General features: G+C 42.3%; 1 protein-coding gene across 1 annotated transcript in view; it reads right to left on the reverse strand.

Annotated features, from left to right (window-relative positions):
• The window catches only part of DIAPH3 (diaphanous related formin 3), an 811,800-nt gene that overhangs the window by 352,961 nt on the left and 431,315 nt on the right, over nucleotides 1–27,524 (reverse strand). Inside the window, exon 22 of the mRNA XM_073580354.1 lies at nucleotides 7,211–7,340. Coding sequence (XP_073436455.1) covers nucleotides 7,211–7,340 — 130 coding nt within the window. The remainder of the gene's footprint in view (nucleotides 1–7,210; nucleotides 7,341–27,524) is intronic.

A 27,524-nucleotide genomic window follows, 5' to 3' on the forward strand; every position in this document is an offset into this window, starting at 1 on the left:
ATCTCCCCTTCATCTCTAAACTCTTGGAGCGCCTGATATACTCACGCCTTACCCGTTACCTCTCCACCCACTCACTCCCTCCTAGACCCTTCACAGTCCGGTTTCCGCCCCCTACATTCGACAGAAACTGCACTCATCAAAGTGACCAATGACCTTCTGACAGCAAAACGTAATGGTGACCATTCTCTGCTCATTCTTCTCGACCTTTCTGCAGCTTTCGACACTGTTGACCATCCTCTCCTACTCTCTAGGCTCCAGTCACTAGGCATTAAGGACACTGCTCTTTCCTGGTTCTCCTCCTATCTTTCCGACCGCTCCTTCAGTGTTCTGTTTTCTGGCTCCACTTCATCTCCTCTTCCTCTCACTGTTGGGGTACCTCAGGGCTCAGTCCTTGGCCCCCTTCTCTTCTCTCTCTATACAGCCCCAATTGGACAGACCATCAGCAGATTTGGCTTTCAGTACCATCTTTATGCTGATGACACACAACTGTACACATCATCCCCTGACCTTACCTCCGCTGTACTACAGAACGCCACTGACTGTCTGTCTGCAGTCTCCAACATCATGTCTGCTCTCTATCTGAAACTCAACCTCTCCAAAACTGAACAACTTCTGCTCCCACCATCTACTAACCTCCCTAAATCTGACATTTCCCTCTCTGTGGGTGGCACCATAATAACACCCCGACAGCAGGTGCGCTGTCTGGGTGTTATGTTCGACTCCGATCTCTCCTTCACCTCCCATATACAATCTCTTGCCCGCTCATGCCGCTTACACCTAAAGAACATCTCTAGAATCCGCCCTTTTCTCACCATGGAAACAACAAAAACTCTCACTGTCGCCCTGATCCACTCCCGCCTAGACTACTGTAATGCTCTATTAATTGGCCTCCCTCTCACTCGACTCTCCCCTCTCCAGTCTATCCTTAATGCAGCAGCCAGGGTTGTCCATCTGGCTAATCGTTTCTCAGACGCGTCCGCTCTTCGCCAGTCGTTACACTGGCTGCCAATTCATTACAGGGTACAATTCAAAGTACTTGTTCTCTCCCACAAAGCTCTCCACAGTGCGGCACCCCCTTACATCTCCTCCCTCATTTCTGTCTATCGGCCTAACCGACCGCTGCGCTCTGCAAATGACTTTCGACTAACCTCTGCCCTAATCCGTACCTCCCACTCCCGACTCCAAGACTTCTCCCGTGCTGCGCCAATCCTCTGGAATGCTCTACCCCAAAATATTAGGACCATCCACAATTTGCATAGTTTTAGGCGCTCGCTCAAAACACATTTGTTCAGAGCGGCCTATCACATTCAGTAATCAAAGTCATGTTTGTGTGTGTGTAGCCCATTCACTATCTCCATCTAACCCCCACCCCCTGAAGATGGCTGGACCGTCATTGTAAATACATCATTGTAAATACAAACCTGTGCTTTGTATCCCCCCCACCTCATTATAGATTGTAAGCTCCACGAGCAGGGCCGTCTTATTTCGCTTTAATTATTGTATTGTTAACGTTGTTACTTATGACTGTTGTGTTTGAAACTGTTCAACTGTAAAGCGCTGCGGAATATGTTGGCGCTATATAAAGATTATTATTATTATTATTATTATTATTGGGAGTAATAGTCCCATTTGCCGCCGCCTGCTATCAATGATACCAGTTGAATACAACTCTCATCATTCTCCCCTGCTCGTGTTGATTGCCGGCAGTTCAGGGGAGAATGATGCAAGCAGTCTTCAGCAACTGGTGCCGAGGAACAGCGCTTACTGTACCGCTGCTTCCCTGGCGCCGGTACATATGGTACTGATGCGGCACACAGTTGCAAGTATTACACACAAGGACACACAGACACCGATATCGTTGGTACCGATTTCTCCAGTACCGGAAATATCAGGACGTGTAAAACAGGCCTAAGATGAATGTGTGGTAACACTGTGTGGGATCCCTCCTCCACTTTCACATTAATTGCCTCTGTGGTTTCCATGCTTTGGACTCCTTTTACAAGTGAGGAGAAACATGGCTGGCCAACTTACCCAAAGACTTAAAACCTCTGAATGAAAAAATAGGATATTTTTTTTCCCACAGACACTGGACCTATTGGCTTGGCTGGAGCTACTAGAAACAGACAAAAAGCAGGAGTCATACTGTAATTTGGAAGAAAAAAAAAAATGAAAAAAAGCACTACTCTTTTTCGTCAGACTTGAGAGAAGTATATTATAGTGACAGAGACCCTGATTTCAGCGATGTGTCAGTTGCAGAGCTTCTTTCTGTAGTTTTGATAAAATTAATGTTTTATAAGTAGGAGATTACCACTATTACCACTAGAGAACTAGTAAACCTGCTGCCATGTAGTCCTACATAGTCATGAGCCCTGTATAACCTCACCCCCCTTCACAATGTAAATGTACGTCAAAGGTTGTGAAGGGGTTAAAGGATCACTCTGAAAAATTTCTCTTTAAGTCCTCCTTTAGTCATCAGTAATATGCACAATGTCAGCAATAAAATACTTAATGTCTTCTACTGTTTCCAAGGCTACTCTGGGGTCCTACCCTATACCACAGTACTGATTAGCCAGCTCATGCTGCAGAACTCGACCTGAACGGCACTGGAAACTACAGACGGCAGCAATGGGTAACTATTTTTAATGCATACATTATACAGAAAGGCTAAAGAAAGGGTTGATTTAAAAACTTAACATTAAAGAAGCACTCCAATCAAAGTATTCATCCTCTTACTATATTGCAATCACATTATACAGCATTGTGTACTTACAATTGCTCATTTTGCCTTTTTACCCAGTTCATTCTTCTCTTTTCTCTGCTCTATGTAGAAACAGGAAGTCTCTTTTCCCTGCATGAGTCATCCTCCTCTTCAGCTACTGACCCAGCTTCTCACTTGTCCCCCCTGCCAGGGAGCTTTGAAGTGACTCATGACTCAAGTAGGGAAAATGTACCTCATGTTTAGCTTAGAAGGGGTCAGCTAATCAGTTTGTAATCATGTGATGTCACAGACCTAATGGAGAAGAGAATTAACAGGGTAGAAAGGTAAAATGAGAAATTTTAAGTGCACAGTGCTATATAATATGATGACTGCAATATACTAAGAGGATAGACGCTTTGATGGAAGTGCTTCTTTATTAGATTGCTTTGCCAGTTCCAAATCCCAATGTGCAGTTTTCCAGGGTGAATGATCCATATTAGGAATGAGTAATAAAGTATTTCATAGCAAAATTTTATAAATCAAACTCTCTAGTCCATTAGAAGAAGTTAATAATTATTTTTTAAAAAAATTTGTGCACAAAATAATTTTACAAAATCTGTGAAAAACATTTGGAAACCGGCCACTTGAAAGGAGTCTACCCACTGAATGATACGAAAAAGGATCTTTGAAAGTATTCATAAAATATTCATCCCATGTTACAGTACAAGAACGGTGAAATAGATCTGGCTTTGTATTGTCTAAAGCTTTGCCCCAAACCCTTCCATCCAGAAAACAAATGATGAGCTATAGCTGTATATTTTACCAATTGCCATTTGCCTGGAGGAGTCCCCGCAGCAATATGACAATCCTAATACTTCATCAATTTCCTCCTCTATGGTCAGTCAGTTCATATTAGAAATGCAATGTCTCCATCTACAGAGAGGAATCTATTTTCTGCTGTTCAGATCTTGACATGCTTGTGTCTGCACAATAATTTGGAGGTAAAATTCAATGTTTCTCATGAGTTCACATGAGCAGGGATGTGTGCGACATGTGGTACGTATGCGACATCCATCCATAATATGTGGAAAGCAATGGCTGCACGGATCTGGCTCTCAGATGTGCTAGAGACTGACCCCTCCTGCTCAGCACCATGACCAGGTTTATCATTCTTGGCAATCGTCTTGCTGTGGGAATACGCGACCTGTTCTGTGGGCATGTGTAGATAATGTTGGCAGCTGTGCCAGTTTTGGGGATGCTCTGAAGACCGGTCTTATCAGTGTTCTGGATATTAGCGATCCATGTGGACTTTAAGCTTCAGGCAGGAGAGTGATTTTCTGTTACTGGTTCATCTGCTATGGGTGTCAGAAAAATCACTATAAACTTGACTGAGATCCAAATCCCGTTAACTAGTCCTCTATTTGCATCACTGGAAGCTTTTTTGTAGCACATAACCATATATCTTTAATTTATCATGCCCACTGAAAACGCTTTTGTATGCTCAGTATATAATTATTCTTATTATTTAATTTTAATAAATAATGCTTGTTTCACAGTTATCTTGTACACTTTATCTTGTAAACCGGCTTCTTATTCATTGGGTGAAATGCTCTTTTGTGCAGCAAGAAAAAAAAATCATCGTTCCCGGCTGCAGAACAGCTAGTATAGATCGCTCAGCACGCATGGGTAACTTTGATCTGTCTAAACAAGCATTTAAAATTATATAATTATTTATAAAGCAAAAATAATAAAAACACACAACACTGGCGCGCTCCTTGAAATCAAATTTGAGGTGCTAAAAGAAGTTTACCGATTGTCCGTATCGAGCTGCCAGTCGGTCCATGTAAACAAGCTCTTAGGCTAGGTTCACATTTGTGGTCGAGTCCGCAGTCGCTAACGCATGCAAACACGCATGCATGCGTTTGCAGACGATAGGCAAGTGCTATTTTCCTGGCGAATTTTTGAATTTGCACAAGCCACGCCCAATGGGAATGTCTTGTGTAAATTCTTGAGTACGCAAAACGTACGCATGTCATTGCGTACGCTTGCATTTGCATAGCAAGTAATGAGGGGTTTTTTTACGCACGTCATCCGCATGCGGATATTTGACGCCGCAAAAATGCAACAAAATGTGTTCGGTGCGCCCCGCCGCATACCGCGAAAAGACGCAACCATACGCAACCATACAAATGCATGTCCCTGCGTACCCCATGTTAAAGATACTGTAGATACGCAGGACGTATGCAGATGTATTATTATTTATATAGCACCATTGATTCCATGGTGCTGTACATACAGTAAGAAGGGGTTACATACAAATATGTAACGCATCAAACACAGTGGACCGCAAATGTGAACCTAGCCTTAGTCTTTGATGCTATAGGGCGGTGGTCCCCAACCGGGGTTTCGCGGCTGCCTGGCAGCTTGGTGCATTAGCACCAGGTCTAGCAAGCAAGTATGAAGAGCAGTTCTCCAGATAGTAACATTTGTGAGTGTCTTGCATAAAACAGCAGATCTGAATGTGCATATGCTGGCCATGGGTGTTAGAAGATAATTTAACGATTTAATGACAGAGCCAATTTGCTACTTAATGACAAGCCAATTTTTACAATGCTGACCACTGTCACTTTATGAGGTTATAACTCTGGAATGCTTCAATGGATCCCACTGATTCAGAGATTGTTTTTTGGTGACATATTGTACTTCAAGTTAGTGATAAAATTTATTCGATATAACTTGCGTTTATTTAAGAAAAAAATGGAAATTTGGCTAAAATTTTGAAAATTTTACAATTTTCAAACTTTTAATTTTTGTACACTTAAATTAGAGAATGGTGACACACAAAATAGTTAATAACCTTTCCCACATGTCTACTTTACATCAGCACAATTTTGGAAACAAATTCTTTTTTGTTAGGAAGTTATAAGGGTTAAAAGTTAACCAGCGATTTCTTATTTTTCCAACAAAATTTACAAAACTTTTTTTTTTGGGACCTCCTCACATTTGAACGGAGTTTGGGGGGTCAATGTAACAAAAGTGACACCAATCCAAAAAGAGCACCCCTCAAGGTACGCAAAATATGCAATCCCATCAGAGGAGAGAGAAATTAAATGGAAAATCTGACTTTTTTTGCGGTCTGTAACAACCAACCCGAATCATGTTCTCTGGGGTCTCAGCTACCCCCGGTGGTGATGATGTGGTCAGAGGAGGTGCTTGAAGCTGGATCTGACAGTGTGGTGGGAGTGCTTGGTGCGAGAATACTGAATGAAGGTGTTATGGGAACCTCTGGATCTTAGTAGACTGCGTCAGTGTGATTTCTCTAGAAAAGTTTTGGCTGTCATTACACCAGTAAGGGGAGCTCTTGTGTTGCTATTGTGATGGTGGACGGGAGCTGGATGTGGCTCACAACCATCTTTCAAAGGTGAATGTGGCTCTCAAGGTCAGAAAGGTTGCAACAAACTCCTCTAAAGGTCTGGTTAAAAAGATAAACACAATAGGAAAGGAGGTTAAATAGGGAGCAAAGTTTCAGGTTTTCGACTCTTTACGTAAGCCTCACTTAAAAGAGTTGTCCACTACTAGGACAACTCCCTTCTCACTCTGAATGTTTGCCCCCCATTAAAATAAAGACACCTACACTCCCCTCCTGTGACAGCGTCGTTGCAGCGGTGTCGGCACTCACGTGAGGTTATGTCACATGATCCCTGCACCCAATGAGCACTGGCATCAGTGTCGCAACTTTGTACATATGAGTAACCAACAGGAAGTGAGAGCTGCGGCTGGCCACTCACTTCTTCTTGATTACTTATAGGTCCGAAATCAGGGTGTTGCCAGTGATAATTGATTGCAGAGCTCACGTGATGCAACCTCACGTGAGCTTTGGGAACACGAGTGCCGACCTGACTGGAATGGCGCCAGCAAGGTGGGGGAGTTTTTGTGTCTTTATTTTAACAGGGGTCAACATTCAGAGTGAGAAGGTGTTGTTCTAGGGGACATCCCCTTTAAGTCAATGGTTCTGTAGGGGACATGCCTGAATCTACTTTTTTAGAACAGAGTTATAAACGACGACCAAAGTGTGGTTTAGAGTTAGTCTGGCAATACACAGATGGCTGGTGGCCAAATGATGCTTCGGCTGATCATTCCGCTAACAGCCCTATCAGTCCACTCCCCCTTATACAGACGTACTCGCTTCGTCCAACACTACTATGTTCTCAAAAGCTGCTGAAAGACACATTGGCCAATGGCTAATCTCCTAGAGAACAATGCAATTGGAAGTCCAAAATCAGATATGTGCAGTTGACATCTCTGAACCAGTGTCCTCAAACATTGGTCCATTGTCAAAACCAGTAGATATTGGCAGATTGAGCATGGTGGCCTTTAGTCTAAGGGAAATACCACTTATGCAGTCTCTTAATCTGGAACTGTCCATTTACTAAGAGTAAACTGAAACCTCAGACAATGACCTTCTAACATCATACTGAAAGCAAGACCAGACGGGATCATAACAATACGCACCTCTACTCGCTTGGTCTACAGTCTGTATGTCCTCCAAAAACGTATGGACTTCAGGGAACTTATTTTCACATATTTCAGCCAGAAAGTGAAGAAGGGTCGTTGACTGATCTACCGATTTGGTGTCTTTTATCTGTAAGGCAAAGGAAACACATCCATCTTAAAGATATTGAACAGGTTTGATACAGAAAATCATTTGATAACATTGAAAAAAAAATAAAAACGTAGAATTTTATAAACGCAGCTTAATAAGGTGTCATTTCATTATAACCAAAACCAACTACAGGTTTTTGAGTAAGAAAACGATTCATTTGTTTGTCTTAAACCATGAGAGTTACTTAAAAATATGATTCCAAAATTGCTGAACTTTCCAATTTAGAGGTGGAAAAGACAAAATATGTAGCGTGCATGTAGAACTCAAAGGGTACTTTAGAGCAGAAAAAAAAAGATGATTTATACAGAACCACAGTTGATTGAAAAGCGGGCAAGTTCTTTCACAAAGCTTTCATAATATATATTGAGGGGTTCTGACAGAGGTGACCATACTTTTTGTTAAGTGACAACTTCCAACAGAACTCAGAGAAAAGCAATGTGCCTTGTAGCTGCAGTAACATAGATAAAAGCTTTTTTTCAACAGCCTGATAAAAATGAACAAATCTGTAAAGCGCAAAAGTTCAAATTATAATGAAGTGGATGGGTTTTATACTCTGCGAAAATTCTACCTTTTATATTTTGCAAGCTTGTGATGGACCATAGCTATTGTGGGGCTGTTAATGAGGAAGATGTCAGCAATGGGCCACCAAGCATGTCATCCCACAGAGATAATACGGGTATGAAAAGATATATATGTGCTCTCATGATAAACCTGTATTCTAAAACATTTTATTTCAACTTTATTATTGCAAATTATGACAAAAGGAAGTCCTCTGGAAAAGGAACATATCAAGGGGTTTAAAACTTTGCTTCTCACATACCTTCATTAAAAGAATAAAAAAAAACCTTTGCTGTAACCCTTCACGCCAAATCTGATTAAACTGCACCGCAGATTCCAGAATTTTATACTCATTAATTCTTGTCCACTTCAATTAGAGCAGAAACGTTTCATTAAAAAGAAGACTCCAGTGGAGAAAAAGAAAAAGTTTTCCAATGGAATTATTCATTAATGATTTTTTTTTACATTTCCCCAATGAATGCTTTGTAAGATGTGAGGCTTATGGAGCAGGGGTGTACAAGTGGGTGGTGGGTAATATGAGATGATGGTCTGAACCTTTCAGAAAGTCAGATTATGCCAAAGAACGCGTGTCAATACAGACTTAGGCTCCTAAGGCCTATTAGAGAAGAGGTGGTAAACACTGCTTTGTGCACACCGGGATTATTATTAAGGCCAGACAGGTTAGTTGTGAATTAATAGAGGTTTGTGAAAAATAATTGGTTAAAAGTGGCTTTTTATTCTAGAGGAACTATGAATCTGATTTGATATAAGAACCTGACCTGTCCAGAAGATCAGCAGATGCTGTAACGGACTAGACCGATAGTCAAGCAACAACACCATTACTAGTAGAGTTGAGCGAATGTGTTCGGAATCGGTCACCGAATTTGAAAATGCCACATTGGTACTCTATTGGTGCCAAATCTATGTTTGACGATCGATTCCGAACATATTTGGTCATTTCTACTCCCATTGACTCCAATGATGCTCGGCGAGTATTGCAAATACAATATTCTCCGCCAATCATAATCAGAACCGAATTTTGAAAAATTTGCTCAACTCTACTAGTCTTAGCAGTCAGGGCCACAGAGGTTGTGCAGGAATCTAAGACAGCTAGTGACGGGCGAATCCCGAATCTTTCTGACGGTCCGGCCGAACAGTTAAAAAAAAAAAAAGTTTGGTTCGGATAGCAGAACAGTACATTTGAATGCGGGGCCTGAACATTCAGTGTTTGCCACAAACACATACCGTATGTTAGATCAAATCCTTTGTCTAGTCCCACTTTTATGCAGCTTGCAGAACCGAACACTTTTTTAAAAAAATTATTTGGTACTGTGTCTCTGATCACAAAGAAAAACTATTCCAATGGTGAGTGTGAATGATGAACAACAATTGGCTATTTATACTGTACCTTGGAAACTGTATGTGTAAGGAGCTGTTCCAACAAGGCATATCTACACTATATTCAAATATGCGTGACTAACGTTCATCCATTGGAATATGATGTGCTTATTTCCCGAACAAGGGCATGGCCTGTGCTGTCAGAAAGGAGAGGGGGTCAAGCATGTGCAGCTCTCTATATGCATCTTTATGGGAGCTCCAAAGAGGAGGGGTGTTAAAATTATCGGACGGGAACACACCAACAGAATATGCAAAAAGGGGTTTACAGAGCTGCACAAAATATTTGGAAATGGCGTTTATATAAAACACATGTTTGCAATATAAACAGACTCCAACTAAGGGCATTAATCAAAAAGGCACAGAATTTCATGGTTGTGCCCCTCAAAACCCTTCCTTACATCAATAGTGAGGGACAGGTTGACAGAATACAGTTTCCCATGAAATGCAGCATTTACCTGTATATTAATTGTGGGGTCTTAACTCCTCCAGGCAGCGTGGCAGTGGATCCCTTAACAATCCTTACAGAAGGATCAACTCCCTAAAAATATGTTTCTGATCAGGTTTCATACATTAGTGCTGTGGATCTACGGCAAATTTCACCCACTGCAAGCGAAAATTGCGCAGCAGGACACTTTCCACTGCACATTTATAGCGGCACGCACATGATACGATCTCATACCCAATGCTGCTGCTCTAATGCGCTGCAGAATTTCTGCCCCATGAAAATCTGCAATGTATTCGCTACAGGAGAGCTTTCCTTAAAAGCATCCAATGTCCATGTTTGCTTAATAGCCGTCCTAATGACAGCCCCAAATCAATGTATCTTCAAGGGTGAAACATCTGAAACTTTAATATCTCAGCATAGACATAAAAGCCTTCAGGTATTTTATGATTTTAACATTTTTTAAAGACTTTAATCTCTCTTTGCTGGACCAATGTCAACAATATTTATATTCATGCAGAAATATGAGTGTAATAAATTGATTTCAAAAATGGAAATACAGAAGATTAAAATTTCTCTAGCCTGTGGTAATTTATTCCTGGGTCCATGAACGGGTATAAATAGCATGTTGAGAGTTGGATACAAGGAAAGTACTTCAACAACACAGCAAAAAAAATCTATAGCTGGATGAGGGAAAGAACATTCTCTAATGAAAGCTAAATAGATTCCGAGCAGTTTTCTGGCCCTACATATAACGTAAAATTAATTTCTGAATACAGAAGAACTCCATTAGCATATCAAAAACCAGACTCATCATAAGCTGCACCGGGTGTGCACACACCCAATAAGTCCAATTAGCCACTCCACTAAAGGATCAGGAAAAACAAGAGAACAACAGGAGTTTAAGATAAAAACATCAACAATTTTTATTACTGTGTACAAAGATAAAACGGCATTACAAAAATAGAAAATGTATAGAAATCGACACCAAAAGATCCGGAATATAGAGCGCCAAGCTGCAAAGTAAAGCCAAAAAGCCTCCCCTAAATAGTAAACCTCCCATACCAAGCAGGGCTGTGGAGTCGGAGTCGTGGAGTCGGTGCTCATTTTGGTGGAGTCGGAGTTGGAGTCGGTATAAAATGGACCGACTCCGAAAATATATAATAAATTGGGTACAGTAATTCAATGCAGGATGTGCTGAATATTTTTTCATAGGAGTTTGGGAAAGTTATGAAATGTCCTATAAATGGCTGTTATATTCCTGATCTAAGGCTACATTCACACACAGCGTTTTTCCAGTGTTTATTGAGGATACGTTTTTCAGCTGCAAAAGCTGATCATCTTTTTAAAAAACTGCATCACCTGAAAGGTTTTTGAGCTCATAGATAATGTTTTCAATAGCAAAAGCAGATTAGAAATCTGCTCTATCTAATCTATCCATTTATCCATATCTGTCTATCCATATCGTATCTGTACCAAAAAGAATGAAAACCGGGTAGTACACCAATATATATTCTGTTCTATCTAAATATCTTGATTATTGGATCATAAAAATGATTAAATGTCTGAGGTTCACATTGTACTACAATAAATTTTTCACTTAAATATAAGCAATATGTGTGGGAGTCGGAGTCGGAGTCGTGGAGTCGGAGTTGGAGTCGGTGTAAGGGAAATTGAGGAGTCAGAGTCGCAGGTTTGGCTTACCGACTCCACAGCCCTGATACCAAGAAGGGTTAAACCTCATTCATTTCCAATGAAGAGCCCCATAACAGTAAACTGGAACTCAAACAGCCATATAACCCTGCTTTATACTATATGTCATATCCATGATCACAGAGGAACCAATGGCAAACCCTTCATGAAGGAGGGAAGAAAGGAGGACGAGTAGATACTCACATGAATGGCACAGCGGCGTTTACCCGGGACACCCCGACGCGCATATCGCTACTCTCATGTAGCTTTATCGAGGGGAAGTGTGGTTAGTCAGTACACAGGACCTTATATCCACATGGTAGATAGTCATGTGACCATCAGCTGGCCCATTCTCGTAGCGCTGTTTATTGTCGGCGCATGCGCCGGTCCCCGGCATCCACAAGCTCCACAAGGAAAAATGCTAAGTATTTCACAATTATGGTACTCCATTTTTTTAACCAGACGACATTATACAATTTCCATGTACAGACACTACATTTGTGAGTTACCGTATATACTCGTGTATAAGCAGAGATTTTCAGCACATTCTTTGTGACACGAGTCATTTTGCAGAAACCTGCAGGGGAGAGGGATCGGCGGCAGGAGCTGGTGGCTAGGACGTCATACTCACCCTCCTGTGCCATTGATGAACGTCCCCTGCATCCTCTCCCAGGGCTGGCAGCTTCTTCCCGTGTTGAGCGGTCACATGGTACCGCTAATTAAGGTCATGAATATGGACGCAACGCAACTCCCGTAGGCGTGGCGTTCATATTCATGACCTTAATGAGCGGTACCACATGACCGCTCAGCACAGGAGAGCTGCTGGAGGAAGCTGGAACAACGGAGGATGCAGGGGACGTTCAGCGATTGCACAGGAGGGTGAGTATGACGGAGGATGACGGGGGAAGCACGGAGCAAGATGGAGGAGCACAGAGCAGGATGGAGGAGCACAGAGCAGGACGGAGGAGCACAGAGCAGGACGGAGGAGCACAGAGCAGGACGGAGAAGCACAGAGCAGGGCGGGGAAGCATGGAGAAGCACAGAGCAGGGAGGGGAAGCATGGAGCAGGACAGAGGAGCACAGAGCAGGATAGAGGAGCACAGAGCAGGATGGGAGAGTACTGAGGATGACAGGGGAACACAGAGCAGGACGGGGGAGCGCACAGCAGGACGGGGGAGCGCACAGCAGGACGGGGGAGCGCACAGCAGGACGGGGGGAGCGCACAGCAGGACGGGGGGAGCGCACAGCAGGACGGGGGGAGCGCACAGCAGGACGGGGGGAGCGCACAGCAGGACGGGGGGAGCGCACAGCAGGACGGGGGGAGCGCACAGCAGGACGGGGGGAGCGCACAGCAGGACGGGGGGAGCGCACAGCAGGACGGGGGGAGCGCACAGCAGGACGGGGGGAGCGCACAGCAGGACGGGGGGAGCGCACAGCAGGACGGGGGGAGCACACAGAAGGACGGGGGAGAGGACAGCAGGACGGGGGGAGCACACAGCAGGACGGGGGGAGCTCACAGCAGGACGGGGGGGCACTGAAGAGCATGGAGGATGGGGGAGGACAGGGAGCTAAGCCATACATAGAAGGATGGGACAGGGGAGCTGAGCCATGCATACTGGGAGGGGGGAGAGCCACACAGAGCAGGACAGGGATGAGGGGACAATGCATACCCGGCTTATACTCGAGTCAGTAAGCTTAGCCAATTTTCCGTGGCAAGATTAGGGGCTTCGGCTTAAGGTACTGTCACACTTAGCGATGTACCAGCGATATGACATGGTCAGGATCGCTGGTACATTGCTAAATGGTCGCTAGTGAGCTGCCACACAGGCAGATCTCAACAGCGACATTGCAGCAGTCGGGGGTCGCTACTTACCTGTCACACTAGGAGATCCTGCGTCCTCCCGCCTGGCTCCACGCTCGTCTCTCCACAGGAAGCCCAGCAGGAAGCTGACGACGAGAAACAGTCCTGGACGTTCTCACGCGATCAGCGATAAGCAGCGGGGGAGCCAGTCGTAGGTAAGTATCAGACACAGCGATATCGCTAGCAATATCGCTATAACGTCACAAGTTATAGCGATATTGCTAGCGATATCGCTTAGTGTGACAGTACCTTTACACTCGAGTATATACGGTATTTTAGAAATAAGAGACCTGTTGCATCAGTTCTAAAAGTGGAAATGGATTATTATGGGTCCCATCTCCGTCTGATTTTGGAATGACAGTGTAATGACCAGAGTTCCGAATAAGATCCAGTGGGTCACAAAACGACACTGAGGCAGAAATACCAAGAGAGTCTTTAATCAAACAGCAAATAAAGTAGAACTTAGTATATGGAAGAAACAGATTGAAATACCCTTATACATTACACTCAGTCAGAAGGAGCTGAAATCACTATGCCAATCCAAGGTTCCCTGAAGAGTGTATTACACAGGGATTTGAAATAAATTTACCTAACAGAAAAGTCAATTTAGGTACTCACAGAACAGGTGTAAATCGAATGTAGTGATTTCAAGGGGCCCCCTGGATTGGCACACCGAGTATAACCTACAAACCTACAATAACAATACATATAAATACAAAGGTCCTTAAGCGCTTCAACTAGGGATACATAGGTATCTATGACTATGGTACCTTTAACCTGAGGTGAGTCTCCTCTCAGGCATATAGTTTGCAAAGGATGCAGCCAGTCCCAAATCTTCGACACCAATCAGTTGCAGCAACACAAGGTTCTTCATCTTGTCGGCCAGTGCCAAGCCCAAATGCTGGGGACTTATAGTTCAGCAGCGTCAAGATGCCGTTCTCCTCCTGTAGTCCTCACAAATTATCCTAGAAGCAATACGCCTGTTTCTGTATAAAATGTCTGTCCAATATTGCTTCTTGGCTCATCACAAGGACTCCACAGAGCTCCACAGTCACACAGCTGTTGGGAACGCTCAGTCTTCGTTCCACAGCAAGGTCTCAGGCTCCCAAGATGAAGGGTTGCAGTAAACAGTCTCTTACAGCGTTCAATCTCTTTGCTTCTCACAAGCTGCTCCACAAACAGTATCTCTCAAAGCAGTCTCTCTTCTTCTGGAAGTTTTCCTAAGAGCTCTAGACAGCCAACACTGGGCCCCACCCCCCAGCACAGAGTCTCCTGGACACTCCCAGCACCTTCTCTTAGCTGCAGCAGGCAAACACCACAGGGTCCTAGTGCTCTGAAATCCCAATGGGCCCATTAAATCTCCTTAGATGGGCTTTATTTCAATTTATTGTGTTTTCTGCCGTCACTTATCAGGGCAACAAGGAGTTTTTTAGGCCATGAGCACACGATGCAGATATCCAGCGGGTCCGCAGCGGATTTTACCGTGCAGAAACGTTGCATATCCGCATTGTGATGTACAGTAGCATGTTAGTCAATAGAAAAAAAAAAACGCTGTGCAGACGCTGCAGATTTTTCCACGCGGTTTTCTTGTGGTTCAAAATATGCAGCATGCCACTTCTTTTGTGCGGTTTTCCACCTGCTCCATTCTCCAAATAAGCAGGGGAAAACAGCACAAAAACCGAAAGAAAACCGCAAGAAAAAAGGAAGAAATCCGCAGGAAAAATGCAGGTCATTTGACCTGCGGATTTCTTCAATTCTGCGTGGAAAAATCCGCAGGGCAAAAAAGTACATCTGCACTCAGCCTTAATGTTTGGTCAGGAAGAACTGTAACTAAGATATAAAAGATGAACAATTGGAGAAAAAAAGCAAACAAACAAGAAACCCTCCACTTCCGCACAGCGTAATATCAATTACATATGCTAGGAGAGACATAGCCAAGGAAACATACCGGAGCTTTGGATTGATTTATGCAGTAGAACCCAAAATTGCAAGTCCAGTACAGGGAGATCTGTCACATCTGCCGTCAATAGTGACAGTCACTGGAAACGTGCACTCCATCATTAGCGAAATGCTCGACAGTTTTTCTTAGTCCCGGACTTGTATGGAGAGGCTGACCATACTGCTGGTACATATTCTGCCCACCACTGCTGGCAGCGTCCAGGAGAACACAGCTAACATCTATGGCGCCTATTCAGCAGGTTATGACTGTTTAGACCAATGGTAGCCAGGTGACTGTGACTATTACGATAGTATCCTAACCAGAAAGTGACATTCGTCACCGGACATTGACACTGAGGGATCTTGGCTCTGTTCACATATTGCATTTTTGCTACATTTTTCTCTGCAATCAAAACCTGCTCTCTTAGCAGTAAAGCTGCTTATAAAAATCAGGTATTGTTGCATTATTGGTGTGTTTCTAGTCTCTTGTGCAGGTTGATAAACTTTAGTGCCCAGATACACAAGTCTATGGCGTACACCAGATACACAAAAGTCTATGGCGTACACCAGATACACAAAAGTCTATGGCGTACACCAGATACACAAAAGTCTATGGAGTACACCAGATACACAAAAGTCTATGGCGTACACCAGATACACAAAAGTCTATGGAGTACACCAGATACACAAGTCTATGGCGTACACCAGATACACAAGTCTATGGTGTACACCAGATACACAAGTCTATGGTGTACACCAGATACACAAGTCTATGGCGCACACCAGATACACAAGTCTATGGCGTACACCAGATACACAAGTCTATGGCGTACACCAGATACACAAAAGTCTATGGCGTACACAAGATACACAAGTCTATGGCGTACACAAGATACACAAGTCTATGGCGTACACCAGATACACAAGTCTACAACGTACACCAGATGCACAAGTTTATTGCATACACCAGATGCAGTGTGAACAGAAGTGACATCTGTCCCAATGAATATTGCAGGAAAGATGTATATCTTTGTACCGTGCTAGCTAGTAGATAGAAAAATAATCAGGATTGAGAGTCCTCAGTGGTTGATACCTTTTAATGGCTAACTGAAAAGATGGTAACACATTGCATGCTTTCCAGACTACTCAGGTCTCTTCATCAGGCTAGACTAATACAAAATCTGAAGTCACATATTTATGCACAATACAGCGTAGAAAAAATGCAATAGATAAGACAAGTGACGTGAAGCAGAACTATCAATATGGGAGAGGGAGAAACATAAATATAAACATTGTACCAGTTCATAGATAAGGAGTCCGGATGTTTTATGGTCCTCTGATTGGGGTCTAGTTCTGTGTTGTGATGCCCCCACAAGGTTTTAAAAGGAAATTCCTTAATTGATGTAAAAAGACATAAATCCATGCGACACATTCATTCCGGCACTGAGAGTGTCAAAGGTCGTCATAGATTTATACTCCCAAACTCGTCTCTCTCTCTGAGAATTGAAGTTACCTTTCAATACCAGTAATTTCATATCCACGTTGCTGTGATCAGGGATACAGAAATGTTTTGCCACAGGTAGATCCATTCTTTTTTCTCTTATTGTGCGACGATGAGCATTCATCCTTGTTCTAAGCTTTTGCCATGTCTCCCCCACATACAGACCCCCAGTTGGACATTTAGTACAAATAATTAAGTACACCACATTAGATGTAATGCAGGTGAAAGTACCTGGGATCTTGTAGTCCTTGCAACCAGAAAAAATGTAAATCCTGTCCATTTATAATGACCACGGACAAGATAAAGATCCCCAACTCACATCAGGACTACAAGATCCCAGGTACTTTCAACTGCATTAGTGCCGGAATGAATGTGTCGCATGGATTTATGTCTTTTTACATCAATTAAGGAATTTCCTTTTAAAACCTTGTGGGGGCATCACAACACAGAACTAGACCCCAATCAGAGGACCATAAAACATCCGGACTCCTTATCTATGAACTGGTCCAATGTTTATATTTATGTTTCTCCCTCTCCCATATTGATAGTTCTGCTTCACGTCACTTGTCTTATCTATTGCATTTTTTCTAGGCTGTATTGTGCATAAATATGTGACTTCAGATTTTGTATTAGTCTAGCCTGATGAAGAGACCTGAGTAGTCTGGAAAGCTTGCAATGTATTACCATCTTTTCAGTTAGCCATTAAAAGGTATCAACCACTGAGGACTCTCAACTCTGAATATTTTTCTAATGAATATTGCATTCATCCTGCGGTCCCCGATAAGTGATGAAATTACTTATTACCATTGCATATCTACACTGGTCACAGAATTATCATTATTCCATATCATATAATATTACGTATTACTCTGGCACAGTTAATGTATGTGCATGTAAAGATTTCTGCTTCCCACCTCCTCTTAAATCTACTGAAGCAGAAAATGTGAATTGAAGACTATTTTCTCATTAATTTTTTAGCTGCCATTCACAACACAAAAAGTATGATGGATTTTTAATTTATGGGCAAATTGGGATTTGGACAATTAAGCCAAGAGAACGACAAAAAATATGTATACAAATGGAAGATGTGAGCGGAAAAATTGATGTGTTGACTAAAATCTGAGCAGCCAGAGAGGTTTGGAGTGGCTGCAGATTACTACATAGTCAGGCCTGAATGAGCCCAGGAAAGCTTGTAATTTGTTAATAAGAGACAAATAGCTGTGGGAAGATATCAATAGTCCACACAACTAGGGAAGAGTTAAATATTCATTTAACTGCAATTCCCCGGTCTTGTTACTGCTCTGAACGTAGATGAGGCAATGACTTACTGCTGCATATTTTATTAAAAGTAATCAATGCAATCAATGGAAAATAAATTGACACATTAATGCCGGGTGAGGTAATTACACCTCATATTCCCAGCACTAGAGCAAACTGCCTTGGCTGTTATCACAGTGACTTGCAAAAGTATTCAGCCCCACTTGGCATTTTCCACATTTTGCTACCTCACAACCTGGAATTTCCCTGTGTTATTTTTAGGGTGTGCATCAGTTCACATAAAGAAAATGCCTAGAACTGCGAAAATTTGTTTTTCTTTTTATTGTGATGGAAACAACCAGGGCTGTGGAGTCGGAGTCGGAGTTCATTTTGGTGGAGTCGGAGTTGGAGTCGGTATAAAATGGACCGACTCCGACTCCTAAAATATATAATAAATTGGGTACAGTAATTCAATGCAGGATGTGCTGAATATTTTTTCATAGGAGTTTGGAAAATATATGAAATGTCCTATAAATGGCTGTTATATTCCTGATCTAAGGCTACATTCACACACAGCGTTTTTCCTGTGTTTTTTGAGGATACGTTTTTCAGCTGCAAAAGCTGATCATCTTTTTAAAAAACTGCATCACCTGAAAGGTTTTTGAGCTCATAGATAATGTTTTCAATAGCAAAAGCAGATTAGAAATCTGCTCTATCTATCCATTTATCCATATCTGTCTATCCATATCGTATCTGTACCAAAAAGAATGAAAGCCGGGTAGTACACCAATATATATTCTGTTCTATCTAAATATCTTGATTATTGGATCATAAAAATGATTAAATGTCTGAGGTTCACATTGTACTACAATACATTTTTCACTTAAATATAAGCAATATGTGTGGGAGTCGGAGTCGGAGTCGGTGTAAGGGAAATTGAGGAGTCGGAGTCGCAGGTTTGGCTTACCGACTCCACAGCCCTGGAAACAACAAAAAGGGCAAAATAACTCAAACCTTCAGTGCGCATAACTATTCACCCCTCCTGAAGTCAGCATTTTGTGGTGCCTCCTCTTGTGGCAATTATAGCTGCCAATCGCTTCGGATAAGTCTCTATGAGGTTTGCACTGGCATTTTTGCCCATTGCTCAAGATAAAACTGCTCCAGCTCCTTCAAGTTGGATGGTTTCCGCTGATGAATAGCAATCTTCAAGCCTGACCACAGATTCTCAATTGGAATAAGGTCTGGGCTTTGACAAGGCCACTCCAAAACATTTATACATTTCACCTTAAACCACTCGACTGATGCTTTAGCAGTATGCTTTACGTCATTGTCTTGTTAAAAGGTGAACTTCTGGTCACAGTCTCAAATCATAGACAAACAGGTTTTACTCAAGAACATCCCTGTATTTTGCACTATCCATCTTGCCCTCGACTCGGACCATTTTCCCTGTCCCTGCTGCCAAAAAACACCCCATAGCATGATGTTGCCACCACCATGTTTCACTGTGGGGATGGTGTTCTTGGGGTGATTAGCTGCGGGGGGGGTTTTGGCACCATACATAGCATTTACATTGGTGGCCAAAAAGTTCACTTTTGGTTTCATCTGACCACCGCACAGTCTTCTATACGTTTTTGGAGTTTCCCTCAGGTCTTTTGGCAAACTCAACTTACAATTGTTGTGTTTAAAGTTTTTATTTTCTGCCCACTCTTCCATAACGGCCACCACTATGGAGTGTATGGCATATTGTGGTTGTATGGACAGATTCACAACTCTCTGATTGGGAAATCTACACTCCTTCAGTGTTACCTTTGGTATCAGTGCTGCCTCTCTGATTAATGCCCTCCTTGCCGAGGATTTGGTGGGTGGTCTTTTCTTGGCAGGTTTGTTGCAGTACCATGTTCTTTCCACTTGATAATGGATTTGATGGTGTTCCGGTTGAAAATCAGTGTGAGGAACTCACCAAAGACTGAAGACTATTGGAACAATGCGCGTAGAGCGGAGTCTACAGCTCTACAGGATGTAGACTTTTCCAGCATGAAGCACTGGTTGCATCAATATTGTTTTATTTTATTAGATATTTGCTTGCTGTGTTTTATTAGTGATTTGCTTGCTCGTCAGTCTATCTTCAGGAATCAATGTTTCCATTCAGTGACAGCAAGCAGAGGAAGGCGTGCAGGCTGGATCTTATGTACACCTAAGACCAGGCAGGATTGCCGAAAGTAAACGTAAAGCAATCCTTCTAGCAATCTCATCTGTATCTCAAGGTCTCAATCCATTGTACTCCCAAACGAGGCCCATTATGTGCATAGGGATTGTAGACCCAGGGAAGCAGTCACCACGGGGGTCTCACATGCAAGCCCAGGTGATGGATTTATGAAATATGCTTCATTCTGTGAGCTAAAGGAAAATGTTTAAGGGGGAGGGAGAAAAAAAGACACAGATTTAGTCTAGGTTCAGATTTGCGGATGTGACAATTGTGGAGGGGTGCGTAGTTCCTCCATGCTGCAACCGCAACAAAATGCAACATGTTGCGTTCGACGCAGGTCACCGCAGCATCAAAATGACGCATGCGGACACATCCGCATGGCCTGCGTACCCAATGTTCAAGATTGGTACGCAGACCGCATGCAGACGTAGGCGGAGCTGAATCGAGGAGGCGCGGCAATGGGAGGAGCTTAGCGGAGGAACTACACAGCCATCCGCAGTTCTGACATCCGCAAATCTGAACCTAACCTTCGTCAGGCACTTGTTGGAGCGACGTCGAAGTGAGCGGATCGAGGATGACGTCCTGGAGGACATGTATGGATAGACTATGGAGTTTGGAGGTAGGTTGCCAACTGGGCTGGACACACGTACTACTGTTGAGGGATTTGTCGTCTGGATTTCAGGAACTGTCTTAACTGGAACTGTTGCTGATGGATACATGGGCTTCGGTGTCACCTATCATTTGGAGGAGTCTGGACAGACTACAGACTATACTGGAGGGAGATACGAAATCTGTCTGCCAACCAAACGTTGGGAGACAGCTAGTATCGCCTGGTACGGGGCAGTGGGACTATCAGCCACAGGAAAGGGATATTGTGTACTGAGGGCATTGCATTTTGGCAATCTACCTGGATTTGTTGTAAAACCATGCACGTACGGAATATAAAAAAGTTTAATCGTTAACAAGCCTAGGCGATTATTATAACTCACAACCTCAGATCTTCACAATCAGAGATTGGGATTTTTTTTTTTTTTATAACCCAACTCTGACTTGTACTTATCAAAAACTTTGTCTCTGACTTGTTTGGAGATCTCCTTGGTCTTCATGGTGTTTTTTGGTTAGTGGTGCCTCTTGCTTTATGGTGTTGCAGCTTCTGAGGCCTTTCAGGTGTGCATATACTGACAGACCATGTGACACTTAGATTGCACACATGTGGACTTCCTTTCAGTAAGCATGTGACTTATGAAGATAATTACCTGCACAAAAAACATTTAGGGGTATCATAGCAAAAGGAGTGAATACATATGCACATGGCACTTTATAGTTATTTGATCCTGTAAATTTAATTTAAGCCTATATTTTTCTCACTTCACCAAGTTAGACTATTTGGTGCTGATGCATTACACAAATCTGACTACAAAAATATTTAAACACAGGCTGCAATGTAACAAAATAGGTATGTGTGTGCATTATTTGCATGGTTTGGTGAAACAGTAGTGATGATTCATTCTTCTGGAAGATGGGCTGGGATCCGCCATTATCTGTGCAGCTTGGCAGTGGCTATTATAATAGAACCAGCTGTACTTTTTAGTGATCGGGGTACAGTGGGTACGGAAAATATTCAGATCCCTTAACATTTTTCTCTCTCTTGTTTTATTGCAGCCATTTGGTAAATTCAAAAAGTTCATTTTTTTTTCTCATTTATGTACACTCTGCACCCCAACTTGACTGAAAAAAAAAAAAAACAGAAATGTAGAAATTTTTGCAAATTTATTTAAAAAGAAAAACTGAAATATGACATGGTCATACAATAAGTATTCAGACCCTTTGCTCAGTATTGAGTAGAAGCGTCCTTTTGAGCTATTACAGCCATGAGTCTTCTTGGGAATGATGCAACAAGTTTTTCACACCTGGATTTGGGGATCCTCTGCCATTCTTTTTTGCAGATACTCTCCAGCTCCGTCAGGGTTGGATGGTGAACGTTGGTGGACAACCATTTGCAGTTCTCTCCAGAGAAGCTCAATTAGGTTTAGGCCAGGGCTCTGGCTGGGCCAGTCAAGAATGGTCACAGAGTTGTTCTGAAGCCACTCCTTTGTTATTTGAGCTATGTGCTTAGGGTCATTGTCTTGTTGGAAGATAAACCTTCGGCCAAGTCTGAGATCCAGAGCACTCTGGAAGAGGTTTTCATCCAGGATATCTCTGAACTTGGCCGCATTCAGGTTTCCTTCAATTGCAAATCAGTCGTCTTGTCCCTGCAACAGAAAAATACCCCCAAAGAATGATGCTCCTACCACCATGTTTCACTGTTGGGATTGTAATTGGCAGGTGATGAGCAGTGCCTAGTTTTCTCCACACATACCGTTTAGAATTAACACCAAAAAGTTCTATCTTCGTCTCATCAGACCAGAGAATCTTATTTCTCATAGTCTGGGAGTCCTTCATGTGTTTTTTAGCAAACTCTATGCAGGCTTTCATATGTCTTGGACTGAAGAAAGGCTTCAGTCGGGCCACTCTGCCATAAAGGCCAGACTGGTGGAGGGCTGCAGTGATAGGAGAAAGTTTCACAAAGTCAACTATCTCCCTACTGCATCTGTGGAGCTCAGCCAGTGTGATCTTGGGGTTCTTCTTTACCTCTCTCACCAAGGCTCTTCTCCCACGATTGCTCAGCTTCGCTGGACGGCCGGGTCTAGGAAGACTTCTGACTTCTGGTGGTCCTAAACTTCTTACATTTCAGGATTATGGAGGCCACTACGCTCTTAGGAACCTTGGGTACTGCAGAAATTCTTTGTAACCTTGGCCAGATCTGTGCCTTGCCACAATTCTGTCTCTGAGCTCCTTGGCCAGTTCCTTTGACCTCATGATTCTCATTTGGTACGACATGCACTGTGAACTGTGAGCTCTTGTATAGACGGGTGTGTGCCTTTACAAATCAAATCCTATCAGTTTAATTAAACACAGCTGTACTCCAATGAAGGAATAGAACCATCTCAAGGAGGATCACAAGGAAATGGACAGCATGTGACCTAAATATGAGTGTCTGAGCAAAGGGTCTGAATACTTACGACCATGTGATAATTCACTTTTTCCTGTTTAATAAATTTGCAAAAATTTCTACATTTCGGTTTTTTTCCAGTCAAGATGGGGTGCAGTGTACATTAATGAGAAAAAAAATGAACATTTTTGAATATACCAAATGGATGCAATGAAACTGAGCGAAAAATTTAAAGGGGTCTGAATACTTTCCATACCCAATGTAATATTACTCTTCTTACACTAGATTAATTATGCTTTATAAACATTTACTGTATATAGTACATGGATTTATAAAGAGTTCTTCTATCTTTGAATTTCTACATAAAGATTGAGACACCATGTAGAAAGTCATGTTTAGTGTGAACAGTTTTGGGGATACTTATTGCAGGGAGTATCACGCCCAAATTGCAAATTCAGCTACTTCAATTTGTATATAGATGACTTAGCTGATATAAAAATCATACCAGTGACATAGATTTTAGTGTAGTCATTGCAGAAACTTCACTTTTAAGTAGTATGCAAAAGAGGGTGGTCAATGTCTTGGTGGGCCGTTACTCCCTCAGATTTGCATATCTCATACTGTCCATGAGTTTGATTGAAAGCCCTAAACTCAAATCCCTATTCCTGCGCTTGCATATGGACGCTCGCTCACAGTGTCAGTGATTGCAGGCTCTGATCTTCAGCTCCTCTCTCTGATCTTCAGCTCCTCTCTGATGCCACACAGACTGGCAGGAGACAGATCGGTTAGCTTTTCTCACAGTGAGCTCTCCTTAAATTCAAATCCGCGGTCCTGTGCTTGCGCACTGACACTGGACAATCAACCTCAATGCAGTGCTAGATATGCAAATCAGAGGGTGTAATGGCACACAGACATTGACCACAACAAGGGGGACCCAAAGTGCTTCCATGTGCATATGTAATACAAGTGAATTGTTCTTCAGCTACTGCACTAAAATGTATATTACTGGTATAATTTTTATAGGGGCCAAGTCTCTATACAGAAGGGTAAGGAGCTGAATTTGAAGTTTGGTAGTAACGGATTCCCCATAACATTGTGTATGTAGTTATATATATAGCCGATCTTTTGCAGCAGAGATTTTTTCCATGTGTCCTCCATCTCTGTAATTAACGTCATCATGAGGTTAAACTTGAAGGGGTTGTGCAAAGCTTCTGATATCAAAATGGCTGCCGGCAGAGGAGCATAAGATCAGACTTTTCCATCAGCCTCCTTCAATTTAAAAAAAAATAAGGTTGCTTTCCAATGTGAAATAGAGGAAGCTGATGGACAGGTCTGGTCATGTGTTCCTCAATCAGCAGCCATTTCTACAATATGAGATTTATGCAGTCTTTGAAGAAAGCTGTACTAACAAGTGTAGGAGGAGAACCTGAAATACTTCTACATTAGTGTCACAAAATCATTTCCTCAACACATCTGATAAATGCAAATAAAGTGGGAAAACCACTTTAAAATTAAGCTATGTGAGACCTATTACACAATTCTTGGTGCCCAAGTTTCTGGCCGCATGAATCGGAGCGTCGCTGCACATTTGTAGCCAGGTGTTTTATTCTCTGAAATGCTGTTAGTGCACCAGAGAGAATATATTTTAAAGGGAACCTGAAGGTTGATACGAGGCCCAATCAACCTTCACAGCAGTATGTATCACACCATGGCTGTACGATTTCAGCCACATGTATAACTTGGATACGCTGTGGCCAGAGAGGGCCGCAGTTTAATAGCCGCTGGGGACCAAGAGAGGAAAGGCTACTCTCCCGTAACTGGCGGCTATTAAACGTTTTTTCCTCTGGAACGTCGCAGCGTTTCAGAGTTAAACATTTATGGCTGAAATTGTATTGCCATGAATCGGGCAGCATCCATCAGCTGTCAGGTTCCCTTTAAAGATCAAGCTGGAGACCACAGCCAGAGACCAGACTAGTCCGGCTCTTTGCCCCAGTTAGTTGTTCCCAGCACTGCTAGAGATGACTGACACGTCTCTATATATACATACCTGTCAATCACCTGCAGAGGCACAGTGAGGAGTCGGTCAAGGATGGCACAGGACTAGTCTCATCTCCAGAAATGGTTCCTGGCTGGCTCTTCAAATTATATTTTCTCTGAAACACCAGAGCGTTTTTATAGAATAATATACCTGCTTGCAATTCATGTTGGAGTCGGTCAAGGATAGCACAAGACTAGTCTCATCTCCAGAAATGGTTCCTGGCTGGCTCTTCAAATTATATTTTCTCTGAAACACCAGAGCGTTTTTATAGAATAATATACCTGCTTGCAATTCATGTTGCCTGCAGTTTGGGCAGCATGAAACACCTGACTGCAAAGCAATACACTGTGTTGGCTAAATTCTATGGATTTGTGTCTTTGTGGCACAAGCAACTACTACATTGATATTTGCGGAGTCCATCAATAAGTAGGACACCTACTTTGCAGCGTGTGCTCACTGTATGTTCCCTATTCAGTGGCTAGTGCACTATGCAGGTGAAAGCATTTGTGGAAAATAGGGATAACAGTGTAAGAAAGACCCCAGATATGATCTTATATCCCTGAGGAAGCCATGACTTCTGGCAATACGCTTGAGATTCAGAGATCTCCACGCTTGGTTGTGAAGTACTTACTGCCACTTTCAAATGGATATTTTGTTAGGGCTTTATTCATTACTTTTGTTTATTGTCCGTGTTTCGGCAATGTAGGGTCCATCTGGTATTACATGATGCAAAAGGGGAGGATCAGAGACTCTTATTATGGTGGTCACATTAGATTGCACTTGAAAGATGTTCTGCCTGCTAAATGTAATATTTGAATAAATGTTGGTTTGTCCTATACCGTTTGATTGCAGATACCATGTATCAGACACTGGCCGTCTTGGCTTTCCTTTCATAGAAAGTGATGATGTGAAAGAGAAAATAGGTGAGAGAAAGCATAAGATATTCACACCGACATTAAGAAATGGACCATCACCATTAAAGACCTCTCTGTATTGTTAGAGGCACAAGTAGTCATGAGTTTAACAAAGTTAGATTCACAACATAGGACCAAAGTGAATTGCCCATTAATCACATTTTATATCCCCATCTACCTCCAAATGCAGCCTGAAAGGCACACTTAAGACAGCAAAATTGAATAGGTTTATTTTCCTTTAAATGCTGTCACCTCTGGTGTAGCATCAATAAAATTGATGTGTGGGTAATGTTTTTTCTTGAAATATTGCATGAAAGTTGCCCCAGCAAGCGTCGACGAGCAGCACAATCATATTGTTTAGAAAACTCATTATTTTGTATAGTATACAGCGCTGCGTACAGGACCATGATATATATACATCATCCAGGTTATTATTTGAATGTCCAGGGGAAGTCATGGAGGCATAATGTAGGTTTAAATTCAATAAAACCTGATTCTGAAATGGTGGCAACTCTGATTTCCAGACTAAACTTAGAAATAATTTCATTCCATGATTTCCCTGAAATTCTCGCAGTTGCAAATACAGGATAACTGATGACTTTAGAGGCCACTTATTGGACCCGACAGGCTGGAGCAATGTCCAGGACGTGTGTCTACACAAGCTGCTGCTGTAATATCTGCCCATCAGAAGAGAAAATCACCATTGATATTCCGATAGTGTCAAATAGTGAGCCAACTAAGAGTCAAGTACTACCCCCAAACTGGCTTTTTGTTAGTTACAGCACAGGAGAAACACTAACATCTTTAGTTAGTTTCTAAGATACAAATGATATACAAATACAAGTGATTCTCAAAAAATTAGAATATCATCAAAAAGTTAATATATTTCAGTTCTTCAAGACAAAAAGTGGAACTCATTACAAACAGAGTGATCTATTTCAAGTGTTTATTTTTATGGCTTATAGATAATGATAACCAAAAAGTCATTATCTCAGTAAATTAGAATTAATGAAAAACACCTGCAAAGGTTCCCTATGCTTTTAGAAAGGTCCCTTAGTCTGGATCAGTAGGCTCCACAATCATGGGGAAGACTGCTGACTTGACAGATGTCCAGAAGGCAGTCATTGACACACTCCACAAGGAGGGTAAACCACAAAACATCATTGTTAAAGATGCTGGCTGTTCACAGAGTGCTGTATCCAAGCATATTAATGGAAAGTTGAGTGGAAGGAAAAAGTGTGGTAGAAAAAGGTGCTCAAGCAATCGGGATAACCGCAGCCTTGAAAGGATTGTTAAGAAAAGACCATTCAAAAATTTGGGAGAGATTAACATTGAGTGGACTGCTGCTTGAGTCATTGCTTCAAGA

Source organism: Dendrobates tinctorius, unplaced genomic scaffold, assembly GCF_039654945.1.
Source record: "Dendrobates tinctorius isolate UK_male_01 unplaced genomic scaffold, ASM3965494v1 ptg000064l, whole genome shotgun sequence".
In the NCBI taxonomy this organism is placed as follows: domain Eukaryota; kingdom Metazoa; phylum Chordata; class Amphibia; order Anura; family Dendrobatidae; genus Dendrobates; species Dendrobates tinctorius.